Source organism: Schistocerca piceifrons, chromosome 9, assembly GCF_021461385.2.
Source record: "Schistocerca piceifrons isolate TAMUIC-IGC-003096 chromosome 9, iqSchPice1.1, whole genome shotgun sequence".
Taxonomy (NCBI): domain Eukaryota; kingdom Metazoa; phylum Arthropoda; class Insecta; order Orthoptera; family Acrididae; genus Schistocerca; species Schistocerca piceifrons.
Window position 1 is genome coordinate 143,260,804 of NC_060146.1, and position 18,083 is coordinate 143,278,886.

At 43.2% G+C, this 18,083-nt stretch overlaps 1 protein-coding gene across 1 annotated transcript in view; it reads left to right on the plus strand.

The window, feature by feature from the left end:
• The first annotated feature begins 3,361 nt into the window (after positions 1 to 3,361).
• The window catches only part of LOC124717302 (histone acetyltransferase Tip60-like), a 105,459-nt gene continuing 90,737 nt past the window's right edge, over positions 3,362 to 18,083 (plus strand). Inside the window, exons 1-3 of the mRNA XM_047244128.1 lie at positions 3,362 to 3,478; positions 4,130 to 4,187; positions 4,281 to 4,349. Coding sequence (XP_047100084.1) covers positions 3,434 to 3,478; positions 4,130 to 4,187; positions 4,281 to 4,349 — 172 coding nt within the window. The 5' untranslated portion in view covers positions 3,362 to 3,433. The remainder of the gene's footprint in view (positions 3,479 to 4,129; positions 4,188 to 4,280; positions 4,350 to 18,083) is intronic.

The following is an 18,083-nucleotide window of genomic DNA, read 5'->3' on the forward strand; positions in this document are numbered from 1 at the left end:
AAGCACGTGGATTGAACTGCACCAAAAAAATTCAAATCCATTCACTACAGCTCTGCAAAAATCGCGATGACCTTTCTCATTGGCTGCAAGGGCCCACCGTTCATTGACTTTCTAAAACATGGCACTACAGTTGGTGGACAGTGGTATGTGAGCACTTTGCAAAACTTGAAGTGTGCTATCAAGTCTAAATGCTGAGGAATATTGATGGATAGCATCATCCTGTTGCAAGATAACACTTTCCCAAATGTTGCCAAGTTTGTTTCAGCTATGCTATGAGTCTTGCTGGGAAGCCTTAACACATCCTCCTTGCAGTCCTTGTCTCTCTCCATGCAGTTTCGTACTTTAGGACCACTGAAGAAAGACATTTGTGGCTGGCAATTAGCTTTAGACGAAGAGCTGCAGGCCTGGGTACAACCATAGTTCCATAGGCAGCTGCAAACATTTTTCCATGAAGGCATTAACCATCTTGTCTCCCAGTGTGACGAATGTATTAACATTTATGATGATTAATTTCAGAATAATAAACAGTTTAGTTACTTTTTTCCCATGTGTTTCATTTTCATTTTATCATTTTACTGCCACCTATACTAACCAAAACAATATTTCTCACTGAAGTGAGTGGCCACATTCATAAATATCTCACAAATGGCTTGTTTGTGGACTCGTGGTTATTGGAACATCTTTGTGAGAATGCGCCTCAATCATGGATCTTTCCCTGACCACTTATATAGAATCAGCGGTCATAGGCACCCTACTGTCAATGTGAAGAGGAAACAATTGGTGGACTTTTTAAAGGAGCTCTTAAGACTGCCAGCCACTTTGCACGATCCCAATTCTTGGAGACACAACCAGGAGTACATACGATACCATATTCCGGTTTCTAGCAAAAGAAGACATAAAAATCTAAAATGAATTGAACTTAATTAACAAATACATTTTAAGCAGTCAACTATGTTTTGTAATCTGATTACAATAATTTTGATCTGAAAACATATGAATGTATGCCCTAAACAGTACATGTGACGAAGAAGAAGAAAAAAAAGTCATCATGTTGTGTGTGTAAGTTCATTTATTTATGATGGCTAAAAAGTTTGCATGCTAGAAGCCAATAAAACGTTTAAAAAAATGGAACATCTTTGTTTCTGTTGTAGCATAGTTTCACCCATGTAAATCTTTGCTGCTAGTTATGTTACACTCTGCATAGTTATTTTATATAGCATCATCACCAGTAGCAGTATAATCAGTTTCTAATTAGGGCGCCTACCACTGGTAGCTAACATTTGTCTAGAGTAATTCAAAATGTTATCCTCTTGATCGTGAGCTTATCATATCATTACTATAGAGGCATGCTTAACTGACAACTCGCTTTTAGTTACGTACTTACGTAGCAAGACCACCTAGACAATTGTAATCAATGTTGATTTTCATAAAGTTCATTACTGCTGTTGGCATTGGGAACCATATTGTTGTGAAATGTTTTATTTGCTCTCTGGTGTTACAACTCTGTTGTTCTGACTCTCGTGCTGAAATTTACTTATTAGTTGACAATGTAAATATACCGTGCATATTTTTCTGCAGTTTGCTTTAGAGATAATTAACGTATTTGCCACCCCTACATTTCTACCTCTCCAATGAAAATGTGCTCACAGATTTATTTTTTCTTTTACTTGCAGCGTACATTGTGTAGGCCATATAGTCGATTTGCAGATTTGGTAAGCATTGTTTACAGCTATTGTTTCTGTTGCTTTCCTGTTGTATTTTTGGACCTTGAAAGACTGTATTAAACTATATTCGTACGATACTTCGCAGTTGTTATATTTGTATTTCTACTTCATCAGGTGTTACCATGTGCTAGCGCACATAGTGTTTAGTTTCGACATAAAGCTGAGCTTTGCCCTTGGAATCTCAGTTCTGTGATTTGTTTAACGATGGAATTCAAATAATCCTGGTAGTTATTTTATTGCACGATACATTTAGGGACGTTATAATTTCATCACCACGTGAATATTAACCGCAGACTGCATACTGTGCGCTGTAATTTCATAAATTAGTTACCATGGTGGTAGGCCCCTGTTTCGGTTCACGCCCCAGGGATTCTTCTCGTTTATAGTTACTACAGAGGATGTTCTATTTTGTAAGGTAATTGTGAAGATGTTATCTGGGCAAACATTGTCTCATTTTTCGCGTACAAATCATTTAAATTCATCGTACAACAAAACTGCGGTTTTCGTTGGAATGTAAAACAGAAATACGGCTGTGATAAGCATTAAGGGTTCGATTTTTTACGTCTGTTTATTTTTAAACTGTCATATTGCGTGTTAAAACTGGCGTAGAGCCACTCAAATTTTTACGGGCGTTCTTCTAAATTTCAAACCGATAACGTGTTAAAAGCAGTTAACCGGCGCAGGGTCACTTTTTAATGTTGGCGCCTCTGATGACCAGCTTCTCTGATCGCCAGCATTCACCTGTCCTCTTACGTCTCAAGTACGGTGAAATATTCGATGTGGTTCGCAGTATCGCATTGCAATAAAAACGTCGATCAATTCTAATGTAGTTTTACACACTTTCGTGTTATTCTTACAGTGCGACTTAAGCCCATTACAGCAAACGACCACCATATTTGGGACACTATACTACATTGAACCTTATAAACGAATGAAACTACAGTAACGCAACAGATAGTAATAGCCTATTTCGTATACATTCACGTGCTTGCTTAAACTACTCTACCAAACTTTGCAAGGAATTATTTAATCGTCTCGTTTTGATCAAAGGCACTACCTTAACATATTTCCAAGGTTCCGTAAATAGTGACATTTAAATCAGTATATCATAGCAGTCGCAAGAAACAGCGTTCCAAGAAATATCTAAGGTTCAGTTGAACTGGGCGCCTCGTATGGATCAAACAGTGCTCAAGATTAATATCTGACTGATAAAAAGGGCGTTATGAATGGCTTTGACGTTATTTTTCCATGCGCGTAAATTATTGTTTGTTTGGACTTTTCCCCAAAATTATAAAATCAGAGAAAATACCTTGGAAAATACTGCATACTATTGAAAATCCATGGCGACTACAACAATGTGCTTTCAACTGGTTTCAGAAAAACATAGTAAACACAAAAAAACGGGGCCGAAACAAAATTGGTATATACTCAAGGAAATTGCATTTATTCATATACGACAGCAAGAGATAAAATTTGCCAGTAGAATTTTCATGTATTTAATTTCAGACATGAATAACTTTGGTCGGAGAACGAATATGTTTCGTTATAAGGCAACCTTTATACATCAGTGCGATTAAAGTTATTTATATTGTTAAAATAACTGATACAAAACACCACATGGTCTTCCATGTAATGAATACCGGCACGCTCTTGTGTTATGTTGGATAGGCTGTATAAAAACAAACGACAGTCAGAACTCGAAATTCAACATGACGGAAGAGGGAGATGACAGAGAAACTATCTGTGATTCGGTGGTAAATACAGACTACAGCAGCATTATACATACCTAAATACTGAAAAATTATGTACTTTAAGGCTTTATGAAAACCCCATGAGTCGTGTTCAGTTTGTCCTGCATTGTTGTTTCATCTTGTAATAGGTTAGGACAGGTGTCTGCTGTACACATTCAGCTGTAGTTTTACTTGTAAGCTGATTTTAGTGTACCACACGTTTTCATATACCATTTAAACAAAGCGGAAAAGTTCCAGCATGTCGTATGTGCAGATTTTTGTGTTGTTCGGATGTCTGACGCCTTTGTTTACATCTGGCATTTATTGTTTTTCGCTATGGCTATGATGCAGGTTATGTTTTGATACAAACAATCTCAAACAAAATGCAGTTTAGGGAAGAAATCATAGCTAAATATTCATGACACCGTACGAGATTCAGTTTAGTTCTTGTCCTTGTTTTTCCGTAACTATACTATTATGTCAATAATTTAGTGTAATTTAAATTTGAAGTTCCGATAGTGTACTTCATAAATACTTGCACGAAAGCCTTGTGAGTAGGCGTTCAGTATATTTTTAGCTACAAATAGTTATTATTACGTGTGTTGTTAATGATATTACTAATCGTGAATGCAGATTTCGGAAATGTTTTATGTTGACACTATTGTTTTGTTGAAGGCATCTCTAACGGAAGGATGTCGATTGCCAGTTCGGATGCATGGAGGTGACGATTGGCGTAAGTTAAAGGATTATCCGATACCGACGACTGAATTTATTCCATAATTCTATAAATATGCCATTCATCTAATGTGTTTTGGTTTTGTTACAGCTCTCGCAGAAATAGTCAGCTTACGTGAAGTCAATGGATCGAAGAGTTTTTATGTACATTACGTCGATTGTAAGTATTTACATTCATTGTCTTTTGTTTTAGCATGAATTTTTTAGGTATTGCTCGGAAGTTAGAACGAACGTGTAATGTTTTCCAGCTAAGGTCGTTATTCGGTTATAGAGGGACTAGTTGGTATAGCATATTTTTAAATCACTAACGTTGTGAAATAATATAATTCGCCCCCATATAAAACTTTTCAGTATAAAGGTGGTAGGCGATTTTTATGATTAAGCGTTGTAGCTACTTTTGGAAAAATATTTGGGTTTACATTTGTTTTATACCACTGCCATATCTGTAATACAGTGTAAAAGTCTGCGGAAGTATCAGTTCCGGTAAATTTTCTGTGTTGTCACTGTTGTTGGAAGACGTCGATGAGAATGTTTCTACATTAGGTAACATGCCAATACAAAAACATTTTTGTATGTTTGAGATGTGGTTGTGCCCACATTATTGTGTTATCACTAAACACTAGAAAAAGTAGTTTGTGGCAGACATGTGATGTACACAGTGATTTCACGAACTGTGGAAATATTTAAATTACGTTGGTACAACACTGCTTTATGAACAGTCATAATACTTGCCAATAAACTAAATAAATTTATTATTTCATGTTCCACAATTTAATGAGAGATTATTAAAAGGACACATTGGTTCTGCAAATTAAGATTTTCTATACCTGAAACATTTAATGAACAAAGTATTATAGTAGTACCAATCGTCATAGATGGTATTTAGGGCCATAGTGTGATTCAGGTGGATACTAATTATGGAAACTGGTGTAAATTGTTGTATGTGCTAAGTCTGTGGGTGCCTTTCATCTTCTATGGCCTCTTGAGAGAATTTTATCATCTGAGCATTGTTTACTGATGCTTCATGGCGGAATGTTAAGGTTCCAAATTCAACTGCTGTAAATCAAACACTGGAATAAATAAACACAGATGAGAGGAAAATATATCTAGCATAATAAATAAATTGGCAGCAGACTGCCCAGTTTCGTACACCATCATCTGTATAATATTGATATTATTATTATTATTATTATTATTTCTTTCCTTTCTCAGATGTTATGTCTGGTTAAAAATGGAAAGTGACGCGGTCCTTGTTCAAGTACGACTTCCTTTTAACTGTACGGTATATGTTACATTGCATTTAGGAACTTTCGGGCAATTGAACATGTATCAATAATTACAGATTTCTGTAGTTGTATATATAAATTTGGATTTAGCTGTATTGCGTTGATGTACTGGTGGATATTGTGTGGTATCCTGTTATTTTTTATTATTACACGAATCTGATCAGCTAGTCGTTGTTCTGTTGAAAATTTTAATTCTGGGTACTTGTGATCTGTATCCAGTTGTGTTGGTTTTTAAGTTTGTTGCTTGGTAATAACAGAACATGAGGTGTCGGTTAACTTCATCTGACGATCTCATCCTCTGTCTTTGTTTTCCTTGTGGGGTGGTTGCAGGAAGCGTATCCTGCAAAACATCTCTATTTGGATTTAAATCATTTTCCATGTGGCTAGCAGTGTGGTTACCATTGTGGACGGGCATAGGGTTAAAGCGTCTTCACGATGGCTAGGTAATGCCTGTTGTGCGAATTTTATTTTCCAAGATTGTTGTGATAATGAGAAATGACAGTGAAATGAAACTTCCATTTCTTTTAATTGATGAAGAGTAGAACATGTGGCAGCTAAGTATGAAGCATTTCAACATTTGTTCTGCCTGCATTAAACTACCTACACTACTTAAACACATTCATTCTGTTGATAAAAGATTCGCTGCAAACTGTTTTGGAAGGTGTTAATCCTTCTGCGAGTAGGAAGCGGATCACAGCTCATGGTTCGTACTTGGCGGAATTTCTTACTGATACCTTTCATGCAACTGGACACTACAACATAAATTTATGTTGTACTGTGTTCCTGCGATGCTCGCTCTAGTCAGGGGATCCCCCTCTACCACTCATTGTAACCAAACATCGAAAAACAAAAAACCGCAGTCCATTATGATCACAGTGCACTTACTTTATGAACATGCCTCGTATTTATTATGATTGATGCAATGTTATGACGAATGTCCTTTTTGATCAAAGTTTAAATTGACATCAGCTTGGATTTTACAAGAATTTTATTCACATATTAAAAATATAAAATACTGGGGGTCAATGAATCCTATTTATTTTGCACTGCACTGGCGCATCAATGTCTGGTACCACTTTCTGAGTACTGCTAATTTGAAGATAAGCTTTTTAGGTGAAATCTGTCAGTGAACTTCTGTTTGTATATTTCATTCACTTTATTGGAAAAAAGGTGCTCACACTAGTACGCAGGTCCAGATATAGTTGTAGCTGCAAACTTGTAAAGTCTTGGAAATGTATATTTACACCCATCTACCAGCACTGGGGTAACTTTTCGGTTCCACGGCATTAGAAATTGTGGTTTTGAGGCCAAGAACTCATCAAGCCACGTTTGGAGCACATTTTCATTCGGAAAGGAAGTTCCATGAAGGTTGTTCGATAGAGAGTTGAATAGGTGAAAATCTGAGGGCACAAGATGAAGTGAATAATGTGGGGGCAGAACGACTTTGCAACCCAAATTCTTTATGTGTTTTTTTGTTAGTCCAGTAGAATTGGGGTGGACATTATTGTGGAGTAGCATCACTTCACGCAGTCTTCCTGGAGATTGTTCTTTGATTGTGCCTGCAAGATGTCTCAGTAGTTGACATTAAATGTCAGCAGTGATGCTTATGGTTTGGGGAAGCAGTTCACGGTACACCACACCATTGCTGTTCCACCAGATGCATAACATTATCTTTTGTAAATGCGTGCAGGTATTTATACGGGGAGTTGGTGCTTTGTTTGGGCTCAAGCATTCCTTTCTTTTCCGTATTTGTTTAGAATAAAGACACCATTTCTGATCACCAGTCATGATACAGGATAGGAATAGTCCGCATTTTTCACAAGCCAATTGGTGGCGAGCAAGCAGAGATGCACATATGACCCACCCGTTGATTTTTGTGATTTTGGCTTAGATCATGCAGTACCCATGCACTCAATTTTTGAACCTTCCCATTGCATGCAAATGTCACACGGTGGTGGAATGAACACAGTTCATCACATTTGCCAGTTGTAGAGTATAGTGACATGGATCATTGTGGATTAATGTGTTTAAACAATCTTTATCAGGCTTCAAAGGGTTTCCTGAATGTGGAGAGTCACTAATGTCGAAACAATCCTCCTCCAAATGAGGAAATAGGTTTCTTGCCTTGCTCTGCTCAGTGGCATTAACCCCATACATAACATACGTTTCTGGCTGCAACTGCCCCTGTCACATCTCCTCTTGAACTCAAACAGAAGAAAATGTTGGAAATGTTTAGATTTCTCCACTTGACACTCCATTTTCTAATGTCCACAGCTCCAGTCACTATCGACAAATGACTATATTTAAAATTCAAATAGCAGCAGTGAACTACAAAAAAAGATGACAATCGATAAATAAACCCATAGCAAATGGAATACCAATATACGAAACAAAAATGCTGTGTGCTTATACAACAACCTAATACCTAAAAAGCTTTCGAGGCATTCCCATGTGGGAAATTTATTCCTTATGCACAGACCTCTGTCGGTTTGCAGTATGTCTGTCTACAAGGTACGGTTGTACAGTGCAGATTGTAACTACAGCTGACCTTCTCATCCAAGGAATCCTAGGTGATTTACCAGAATCAGATGTTACAAACTGCATTATTCTGTCTTGGCACAGTAAGTTTTTGCTGATGTAAGTGGCAGCTCTTTTGTATGCCCAAGTGATAGGGTGTAAGAGTTTCTTGCATTGCTTTTCCACCTGACTGCACCCCAGAACACTGTGAGTAATTTGCTGTGGATTATGCGTTTCCCTTTCCCTTAACAGGTTGCAGTAGTCTTACATGAACGCTGGGCTATACATGGATCAGTGTCTTCACTAATTTCAAACTAAAGCACAAAGCAAAGCGAAGTACGCAAACATGGATCAGTATCTCCACTAATTTCAAACTAAAGCACAAAGCAAACCAAAGCAAAGCAAAGTACCCAAAGCATTTAGTAATGATTGGCAGTGCTGTAAACAAGGTAGCAAGGGTTAGACATTCACCATACGCAGCAGATCTCCTTAAATGTATACTGTTTTGATGTAGTTTGTCAAAATTGTTGTAAGAATCACACAGTAGGAAACAGTTTGAATGTAGAAAGGTTCTCCAAGCAAAGTAAGCAAAGCCAATTTCATGTGCTATGTTTGTTAACAAAAAAATATGAAGTGTTGTCTGTAACTGAAAATCAGCCTGAGCCAGTTTATTGACACTCTTCTACTACAAACGTTCAAGAATATGAATCAGTTTAAATACTGGTATGAAAGAAGAGGCCTCAAGTAACCGTTTGATTGGGATATTTGAGACCTGACAACTCTGCCTCGGCTAATGCATTGTATCGCCTCAACTTGGCTGTCGAATACTTCCTGCATGCTCTCATTTCTCAGTATTGTTTTGTCTAAAGTTTTCGACTCACACTTTCAATGTTAGGTGTATTTTAGGTTTATTTATACTGAGGTGACAAAAAATCATGGTTTAGCCATATTGATATATACAGATTGCTGTCGTACCGTTTACATAAGGTAGCAAAGGGTGGTGCGTTGGCTAAGCTGTCATTTGTACTTGGGTAATTTCTTGCGAAAAGGTTTCCAATGTGATTATGGCCGCACTTGGAGTTAGATGTGTGGGACATTCCATTTTGGAAATAATTATAGAATTAAATAAGGGCGTGTCAAGAGTGTGCCAAGAATACTAAATTTCAGGCATTACCTCTCACCACAGACAACAGAGGAGTCCACCCCCCCCCCCCCCCCCCCCCCGACGTCCGAGGTCCGGCGTTCCAAAACGGACCCCACGCATGAGGACCTTCTTCGGGTCCCGCCCACCATCCCTGTGCCTCCTCGGACTTCCAAGAAGGCCTGCAAGAAGAAGTCTTTATCTCCCTCTCCACCCCGGCGCGATTCGTCTGACGCTCCATCCGTGAGTCGCTGCTCCCGGCCGTCCTCAGTTTCGCCGGGACGCTCTGCTGCCAGGCGCTCAGCTGGCCTCTTGTTGGCAAATGATACTGCCCCTCCTACGCAACCCGGGACAGCGGCCGCAGCTGGCGGTGACTCAATGGAACAGGATCCGCCTCCCGCCGGTTGTAGCGTTGTTCCCTCGAAACCTGGCCCTCGACGGCCGTCGAGATGACCAGCTCTTCCCCCGTCTCGTTCCCCCCTTTTTTCTGACTAGCGATGCCTTTGTTACATTGGAACATAAGAGGTATTCGATCTAATCGGGAGGAATTACAGCTGTTCCTCCGCCTGCACTGTCCGCTTATCCTTGGTCTCCAGGAAACCAAGTTGCGCCCAACTGACCGTATTGCTTTTACCCACTATACCTCAGAGTGGTATGACCTCACCCCTGTGGACGGTATTCCAGCTCATGGTGGGGTCATGTTGCTCGTTCGGGACGATGTCTATTACCATCCCATCCCATTGACCACCCCACTCCAAGCAATAGCTGTCCGTATTACTCTTTCTGCCTTTACTTTTTCTGTTTGTACCGTCTACACTCCATCGTCATCCGCAGTTAGTCGGGCTGACGTGATGCACCTGATTGTTCAGCTTCCTCCGCCGTTTTTATTGTTTGGCGACTTCAATGCCCATCATCCCCTTTGGGGCTCTCCTGCATCCTGTCAGAGAGGCTCCCTCTTGGCGGATGTCTTCAACCATCTCAATCTTGTCTGCCTCAATACTGGCGCCCCAACTTTCCTCTCGGACTCCACTCCCACTTGGACCTCTCGATCTGTTCTACCACTCTTGCCTGTTGGTTCGAGTGGTATGTCCTTTCTGACACATATTTGAGCGACCACTTCCCCTGTGTCGTTCGTCTCCTGCACCACACCCCATCCCCATGTCCTTCGAGCTGGAACATACCGAAAGCTGACTGGGGACTTTACTCCTCCCTGGCGACCTTTCCGGACCACGATTTTCCCAGTTGTGACAGTCAGGTCGAATACCTCACGGCTGTTATCATCAATGCTGCCGAACGTTCCATTCCTCTTACTACCTCTTCTTCATGTCGCGTTTCCGTCCCCTGGTGGAATGAGGCTTGTAGAGACGCTATCCGTGCTCGACGACGTGCTTTACGCACCTTTCGCCGCCATCCTATGTTGGCGAATTGAATTGGATACAAACGACTCCGAGCACAATGCCGTAGAGTCATCAAAGACAGCAGAAAATCTTGTTGGGCCTCTTTCACCAGCTCCTTTATCAGTTTTACTCCCTCTTCTGTCATTTGGGGTGGCCTGCGCCGGCTGTCGGGCATTAAGGCCCACTCCTCGGTACCTGGTCTGACCTCAGGTAATGAGGTCCTTGTTGATCCTGTGGCTGTCTCCAATGCCTTCGGCCGCTTTTTCGCGGAGGTTTCAAGCTCCGCCCATTACCACCCTGCCTTCCTTCCCAGGAAAGAGGCATAAGAGGCTCGGTGACCTTCCTTCCACTCGCTGAATCTGGAAACTTATAATGCCCCCTTTACTATGCGGGAACTCGAATGTGCGCTTGCACTGTCCCGGTCCTCTACTCCGGGGCCAGATGCCATTCACGTTCAGATGCTGGTACACCTTTCTCCGGCAGGCAAAAGCTTCCTTCTTCGTACCTTCAATCACGTCTGGACCGAAGGTCAGGTCCCCATGCGTTGGCGTGACGCCGTCGTTGTTCCTATACCCAAACCCGGGAAGAATAGACACCTTCCTTCTAGTTACCGCCCCATTTCTCTTACAAGCTGTGTCTGTAAGGTGATGGAGCGCATGGTTAACGCTCGGTTAGTCTGGATTCTTGAATCTCAATGGCTACTTACCAATGTTCAATGCGGCTTTTGTCGCCGCCGCTCTGCTGTTGACACCTTGTGACCTTGTCGACATTCATCATGAACAACTTTATGCGAAAGCGCCAAACGGTCGCCGTGTTCTTCGATTTGGAGAAGGCTTATGATACCTGTTGGAGAGGAGGTATCCTCCGCACTCTGCACAGGTGGGGTCTACGCGGTCGCCTGTCCCTTTTTATTGATTCCTTTTTAACCGATCGACAGTTTAGGGTACGTGTGGGTTCCGTATTGTCCGACGTCTTCTTCCAGGAGAACGGAGTGCCTCAGGGCTCTGTCTTGAGCGTAGCCCTTTTTGCCATCGCGATCAATCCAATTATGGATTGCATTCCACCTAATGTCTCAGGCTCTCTCTTTGTCAATGACTTCGCGATCTACTGCAGTGCCCAGAGAACATGCCTCCTGGAGTGCTGCCTTCAGCGTTGTCTAGACAGCCTATACTCATGGAGTGTGGCAAATGGCTTCCGGTTCTCTGAAGAGAAGACGGTTTGTATCAACTTTTGGCGATATAAAGCGTTCCTTCCGCCATCCTTACATCTCGGTCCCGTTGTTCTCCCATTCGTGGAAACAACTAAGTTTCTAGGGCTCACACTGGACAGGAAACTTTGTTGGTTCCCGCACGTTTCTTATTTGGTGGCCCGTTGTACACGTTCCCTTAATGTCCTCAGAGTTCTTAGTGGTTCATCTTGGGGAGCGGATCGCACTGTCCTGCTTCGCTTGTATCGGTCCGAGTTTCGTCTACTCGTCTGCGTGGCCATCCCTCTTACGCCGTCTCAACTCCATCCACCATCGGGGGTTACGTCTTGCGACCGGAGCCTTCTACACTAGTCCTGTCGAGAGTCTATATGCTGAAGTTGCCGAATTACCATTGACCTACCGGCGCGATGTACTGCTGTGTCAGTATGCCTGCCGGCTGATGCCCGACCACCCCTCGTATCAGTCCTTCTTCGCCGATTCTCTCGACCGTCAGTATGGGTTGTATGTGTCTGCCCTGCTGCCCCCTGGAGTCCGCTTCCGTCGCCTGCTTCGACAATTGGATTTTGCCCTCCCTACCACCTTCAGAGAGGGTGAGAGCCCGACACCACCTTGGCTCCAGGCTCCGGTTCATATTTCTCTCGACCTCAGCTCGCTCCCGAAGGAGGGTACTCCGGCTGCAGTGTATTGCTCACGGTTTGTCGAACTTCGTGCGCGACTTACTTGTCACACCTTTATTTACACCGATGGCTCCAAAACTGACGATGGTGTCGGCTGTGCCTTTGTCGTCGGGGCCGTCACCTTTAAATACCGGCTCCTTGACCAATGTTCCAGCTTTACGGCCGAGCTTTTTGCTCTTCATCAGGCCGTTCAGTATGCCCGCCGCCACCGCCATTCATCGTATGTACTCTGCTCTGATTCACTCAGTGTTCAGAGCCTTGGAGCTCCCTATCCGGTCCATCCCTTGGTGCGACGGATCCAGCAGTCCCTCCATTTTTTTGCTGATGATGGCTCTCCTGTCAGCTTTCTGTGGGTTCCCGGACATGTAGGAGTGCCTGGGAATGAGGCTGCTGATGCTGCAGCCAAGGCTGCAGTCCTCCTGCCTCGGTCAGCCTTCCATTGTGTCCCGTCATCTGACGTTAGTGAGGTTGTTTGTAAGAGGCTTGTGTCCTTGTGGTGGGATACTTGGTCCTCACTTCAAGGAAACAAGCTCCGGGCAATAAAACCGTTCCCAACTGCTTGGACAACCTCCTCCCGACCATCTCGGTGAGAAGAGGTCCTTCTGTCCAGGTTGCGGATTGGGCATTGCCGGTTTAGCAACAGCTACCTGGTCTCCGGTGACCCAGCCCCGCAGTGCCCTTGTGGTCAAGCATTAACATTGCGCCATGTTTTATTGTCGTGTCCCCGCTTTAGTCAATCTCGAGTTGTCCTGTCCCTGCCATCTACTTCACTGGATATTTTAGCTGATGATGCTCGAGCAGCTGCTCGTGTTCTTCGTTTTATACCTTTGACTGGCTTGTCCAAAGACATCTAACTCTTTTCCTTGTTTTATCTGCCTCTTTGTAAGGACTTTCTGGTGTCCCCCCCTCCCCTTGAGTTTTATTAGATTCCATGTGCTCTAACAATTGTGACTGGGCGCTAATGACCTCAGTAGTTGAGCGCCCTTAACCCCCCCCCCCCCCCGCCTCCCCCCCCCCCCCCAAAAAAAAAAATAAAAAATAAAAAAAAAAACAGTCTCAGGACTGAAGACCACAACAACCACCTCTGTGAAATAAATCTTTAGCACCCTTCCAAGTTCTCCATTGATCAATCTGGAACAGATCCTATACTGCCTAGCAATATTCAAGTTTCGATTGAACGAGGGTTTTGTAAGTTATTACTTTGTGGGGAACTACATTTTGTGAGTATTCTTTTAGTGAATCTCAGTCTGGCACCTGCCTTACTTGTGATTATTGATGTGTGGTCATTCCACTTGAAATTGCTCTGTACGTATTCTCCTAAATATTTTATGGATGTGGGTATTTCCAATGATTGTTCAACATTACTGTAATTGTGCAGTAATTGGCCTTTCTGTCTATGTATCCATAATATGTTCGGTTTGTTCATTGAGGGTCAGCCACCAATCCCCACACCAGGCAACCACGTGACTGGCACATCAGTGCTAAAGAGCTTTCGCAGCCGACCACAATCATAGGTTTCCAGAATGAATCTTTCACTCTCGAGAAGAGTGTGCACTGTTTTGAAACTTCCTGTGTCCCAAATCAGGACTCAAACCCAGAACCTACCTTCCAGTGACTGTTCTCATCGACTGAGCTACCTGGGCATGGTGCGTGACCCTTAACTTTCCAAACTACACTTGTGGCAAGGTCTCTGCTTCAAGGGTAATCACGGAATTTGGAAATGTATCATGAATAATGACACACTGCACCAGGGAAATGGCAGCAAGAGGTGGTCAGACAGAATGTGCAGTCTTCTCTGTACACTGTCTAATCAAAAGTATCTGGATACTTATTAGTGAATATGTGTCTGCCCATTGCCTTCATTACAGACATTTTCAGTGAGGTGTCTAAATGTGTGTTGAAGAATGACAGTCCATTCTTCCTTGAGAGCCATAACCAGAGAAAGTAGTGATATCAGATGCTGGAGTCTGGAGCAGAGTTGACATTATAATCGTGCTGATACAAACACTCATTGTCTCTGAACTGTTCCTCTATGGTATGCATTGTTGGCACTATACATGATGGCAGGTAACCCAAACACTTCCATGAGATGCCCACAGGGTAGAGCACAATTCATCAGTTCAGATCACTCATATCCAGTCATCCAGTATTCAGTGTCGTCACTCTTTACACAGCCTTGAGAACCACGTAGCATTGGCTACAGAAATGTGTGACTTATGAGGAGCTGCTTGGCCATTGTATCCAGTGGTTTTTTTAAAAAACCTCTGCACACAGCATTGTGCTAGCTGGACTAATGGTAACACTTTGGAACTTTAGAGTTATTCCATCTGCTGATTTCATGCAATTTCTTACAACCACCCTCTGCAGTGTTCGACTGAATGCTTTCTGGTCTTCGTGTAGCTGTAATTATTTCTCCACATTTCCGCTTCAAATCACATCACCAAGTGTTGAATTGGGCAGCTTTAGAAGGATTGAAACATCCCTGATGGATTTGTTGCTCAGGTGACACCTTTACTGACAACACAATACTTCACACTTCCTTTTATACTGGCAGATCCACCTCCTGTGAGGTATAGTGGTCAATTCTGCAGTACATAGGGGTGTTTGGAAACTTTTGATCATATAGTGTGTGATTACCTTCATGCTTCCTACCACATGTCTCTGGGCACTCCTAATGTTACCTTTGTCTCTGGTGAACACTCTCGGTCCAGAACACTGTATACTAGACTGTATTACTCAAACATTGTTTGAGCCATTGACATAGTTGAGAACCTATACTTCGTTTGTGGTCTACAATGTGACAGTGTCAAACACTGTCTATAGGAATATAGAATCTGCCTGTTAATCTGCATCTGTGATTTGCAAGGTGCCCTGTGCAAAGGGCGTGCTTTGTTTTGTAGTAGTAATATTTTCTAAACTGATGTCGATGTGTGGACTGTGGGCTATTAGAGAAGGTAGAGATGGGTAGGTTTACTCATAATGTTTCTACAAAACTAATGATCTGCAAGATTTGTTCACTTCTACCATCCCCCAGTTGGCTCACCACTCTTTGGTGAGTTTGTACTTGGCTACCACAGGGCCCAGCCTTTGCAGCACCCTTTCCCTTTCTGTGTTGCATGTCTATCCTCCTCCTATTCTTTTCCCCCCTCCCTTAGGGAACATGTCCGGGATATTTTTGAGAATATGTTCTGAAATTTCAGTAGCCTGACAGAACAGTCCTTACACTGTGTGTGTTCTTTCTTTCTTCGTTCTACATCTCCTGTCCTTCCTCAGCTTCAGCATTTGAGGTTCCTCTATGTTCCTTCTTCCACCCTGTGCACTTCTGAAGGTCAGCGCATGGATCTGATGTGTAACAGCTGACTGGGAAACGCATAATTCCCAGCGTCGGATCACCAAGTAGGGTTGGCACATAACCCTGGTACAAGCCAGGCCCAGGGAGGGGTGATTGCCTGAGCTATTACCGTCTCAAATTGCCTATTGGTCCCTCTGTCAGGAGTTCAGGTGGTGTGACCTGATGTGTGAACAGTCACCTAAGGTGGGTGAGGCCCCTTCTGAGCCCCCCTCCCCTCAGTTGGAAGGAGCACTCTATCAAAGACTCTGGCATTTGTGGGATATTTTCTTGCAATGACCCAATCATCTCAGTTTACGTCTTCTACATATAAACAGAATGAGGCTAAAGATCCCAAGGATCTCCCAGCCACATCTCTGTTCCTCATGGTATAATGTACTGGAGAAGGTCAGTCTTTTGCTATGGTTAATCCGTTTTTTATTCAGAAAGGTGTTGCAGTTGCGAGCCCTGTGAAATGCTGCTCTTTTTTACGTAATGGCACTTTGCTTTTGGAGACCAACTCTGATTTTCGAGCCCAACAAGTGCTTGCAGCTTCACTCCTCCATGGCTATCCTGTTCATGTTGAGGCCCGTCAAATGCTGAATTCTTCTTGTGGTGTTGTTTACTCTAGGCTGCTCAATGGTATGCCCGAGAGAGAAATCCAGACTTACCTCTCTGATTAGGGTGTCACTGCAGTCCTTCGAGTAATGAAAATGGTTGATACAGCGTTAGTGCCTATATGCACTCTTTTTCTCGCATTTGACAGAGTAGTGGTTCCATCAAAGATCAAAGCAGTCAATGAAATCATCATGGTCCGACTGTACATTCCAAACCCAATGCAATGCTACCAGTGTCAACATTACAACACCTATCGAAACACGGCCAAATGTGTTACATATGGTAGGGGTGCTCACGAGGATGATTGCCTCCATCCTTCTTCCTGCGTTATCACCTCCCTCTTCCTGCTGTGTCAATTGCAATGGTGACCATGCAGCCTCATCTTGAGATTGCCTCTTGTATCTCGAGTGGGCCGTCCAGGAGATCCAGGTGAAGGAAAAAGTGCCTCACCCAGTTGCTCGCAAGTTGTTGGCTATTCGAAAGCTCTGTGTCTTACCATCAGGCACGTACAATACTGTTATTGCTATGCCTCACTCCACCAAGGACATGGTCATGCAGACTTATGACCTCAAATTTAGCACTGCAGTTACAAAATCGCCCAGTGTTACGGTAGCATCCCCGTCTCCTTCTGCTCCATCTGTGCAACAAGAAGCCACAAATTCTTCTCTGCCAGTAGTGAAATCCCTGTTACACGACTGGCAGGCCAGAAAGGACAGAAGGAATATTAATGTGAAGACTTCTTGCGTCCCTCCAGCCAGCAAACACCTGAGTCTCTGTGTGCCAATCACAAAGGCTCTAAGAAATCAAACAAAGACAAACAGTCTTCTCCTTCACCAACTCGGAGATCCTCTTCAGTATCGCTATGTGATATTCTCACCCAGCTGACCTCCGTTTCGCCAGTGCATGCATTCAACCGTTTTTCTGCGCTGGAATCCGCAGACCAACTCAGAGAGACTGCCGACACCTCTGTAGATCTCATGGAACAGGATCCTCCAGCCTCTGCACCCTGTCGCAGTAAGTCTTCTAAGGGTGGCACTTGGCAGCCACTGAGGTGAAAATGCCTAATTTTTTTCTCTCCTCACTTTTCTCATTCATGACTCTCCTCCAGTGGAACGTTCACAGCATTAGATCCAACAAGGAGGAATTACAGCTGCTCATGGCATTGCAGCGTCTAGTTGTTTTCTGCCTCCAGGAAACAAAATTGCATCCTTGCGACCACTTTAACCTCCTGCATGTCTTTCTGGTCTGCTTTGATCTTCCCCCAAGGACAGCATTCTGCCTCGTGGGGGAGTCATGCTGCTCATCTGGGATGACATTCATAGTCAAGCCATCTCACTGAACACCTGGCTGCAAGCTGTTGCAGTCCACAATTTCCTTCCTCAATTCACATTTCCTCTTTGTAATATGCACATACCTCTGTCATTTGGTGTCGCCAGGGCAGACATTCTCCAGCTTCTCCAGTTAACTCTCTCACCCCTTTTAGCTGCTGTGACTTTAATGCACATCATACCCTTTGGGGCCATTCCAGAACCTGTCAGAGCGGTGCCCTCTCTGCTGATCTTCTCAATCAACTCAACTTCATCTGCCTTAACATTGGAGTACCACATTCCTTTCTGACTCTGTGCACACCTGTTCCCACTTGGACCTCTCATTCTGTACTGCCCAGCTTGTCGAGTGGTCCATTGTCTCTTGACATATACTGGATTCACCCTTTACGGAATGT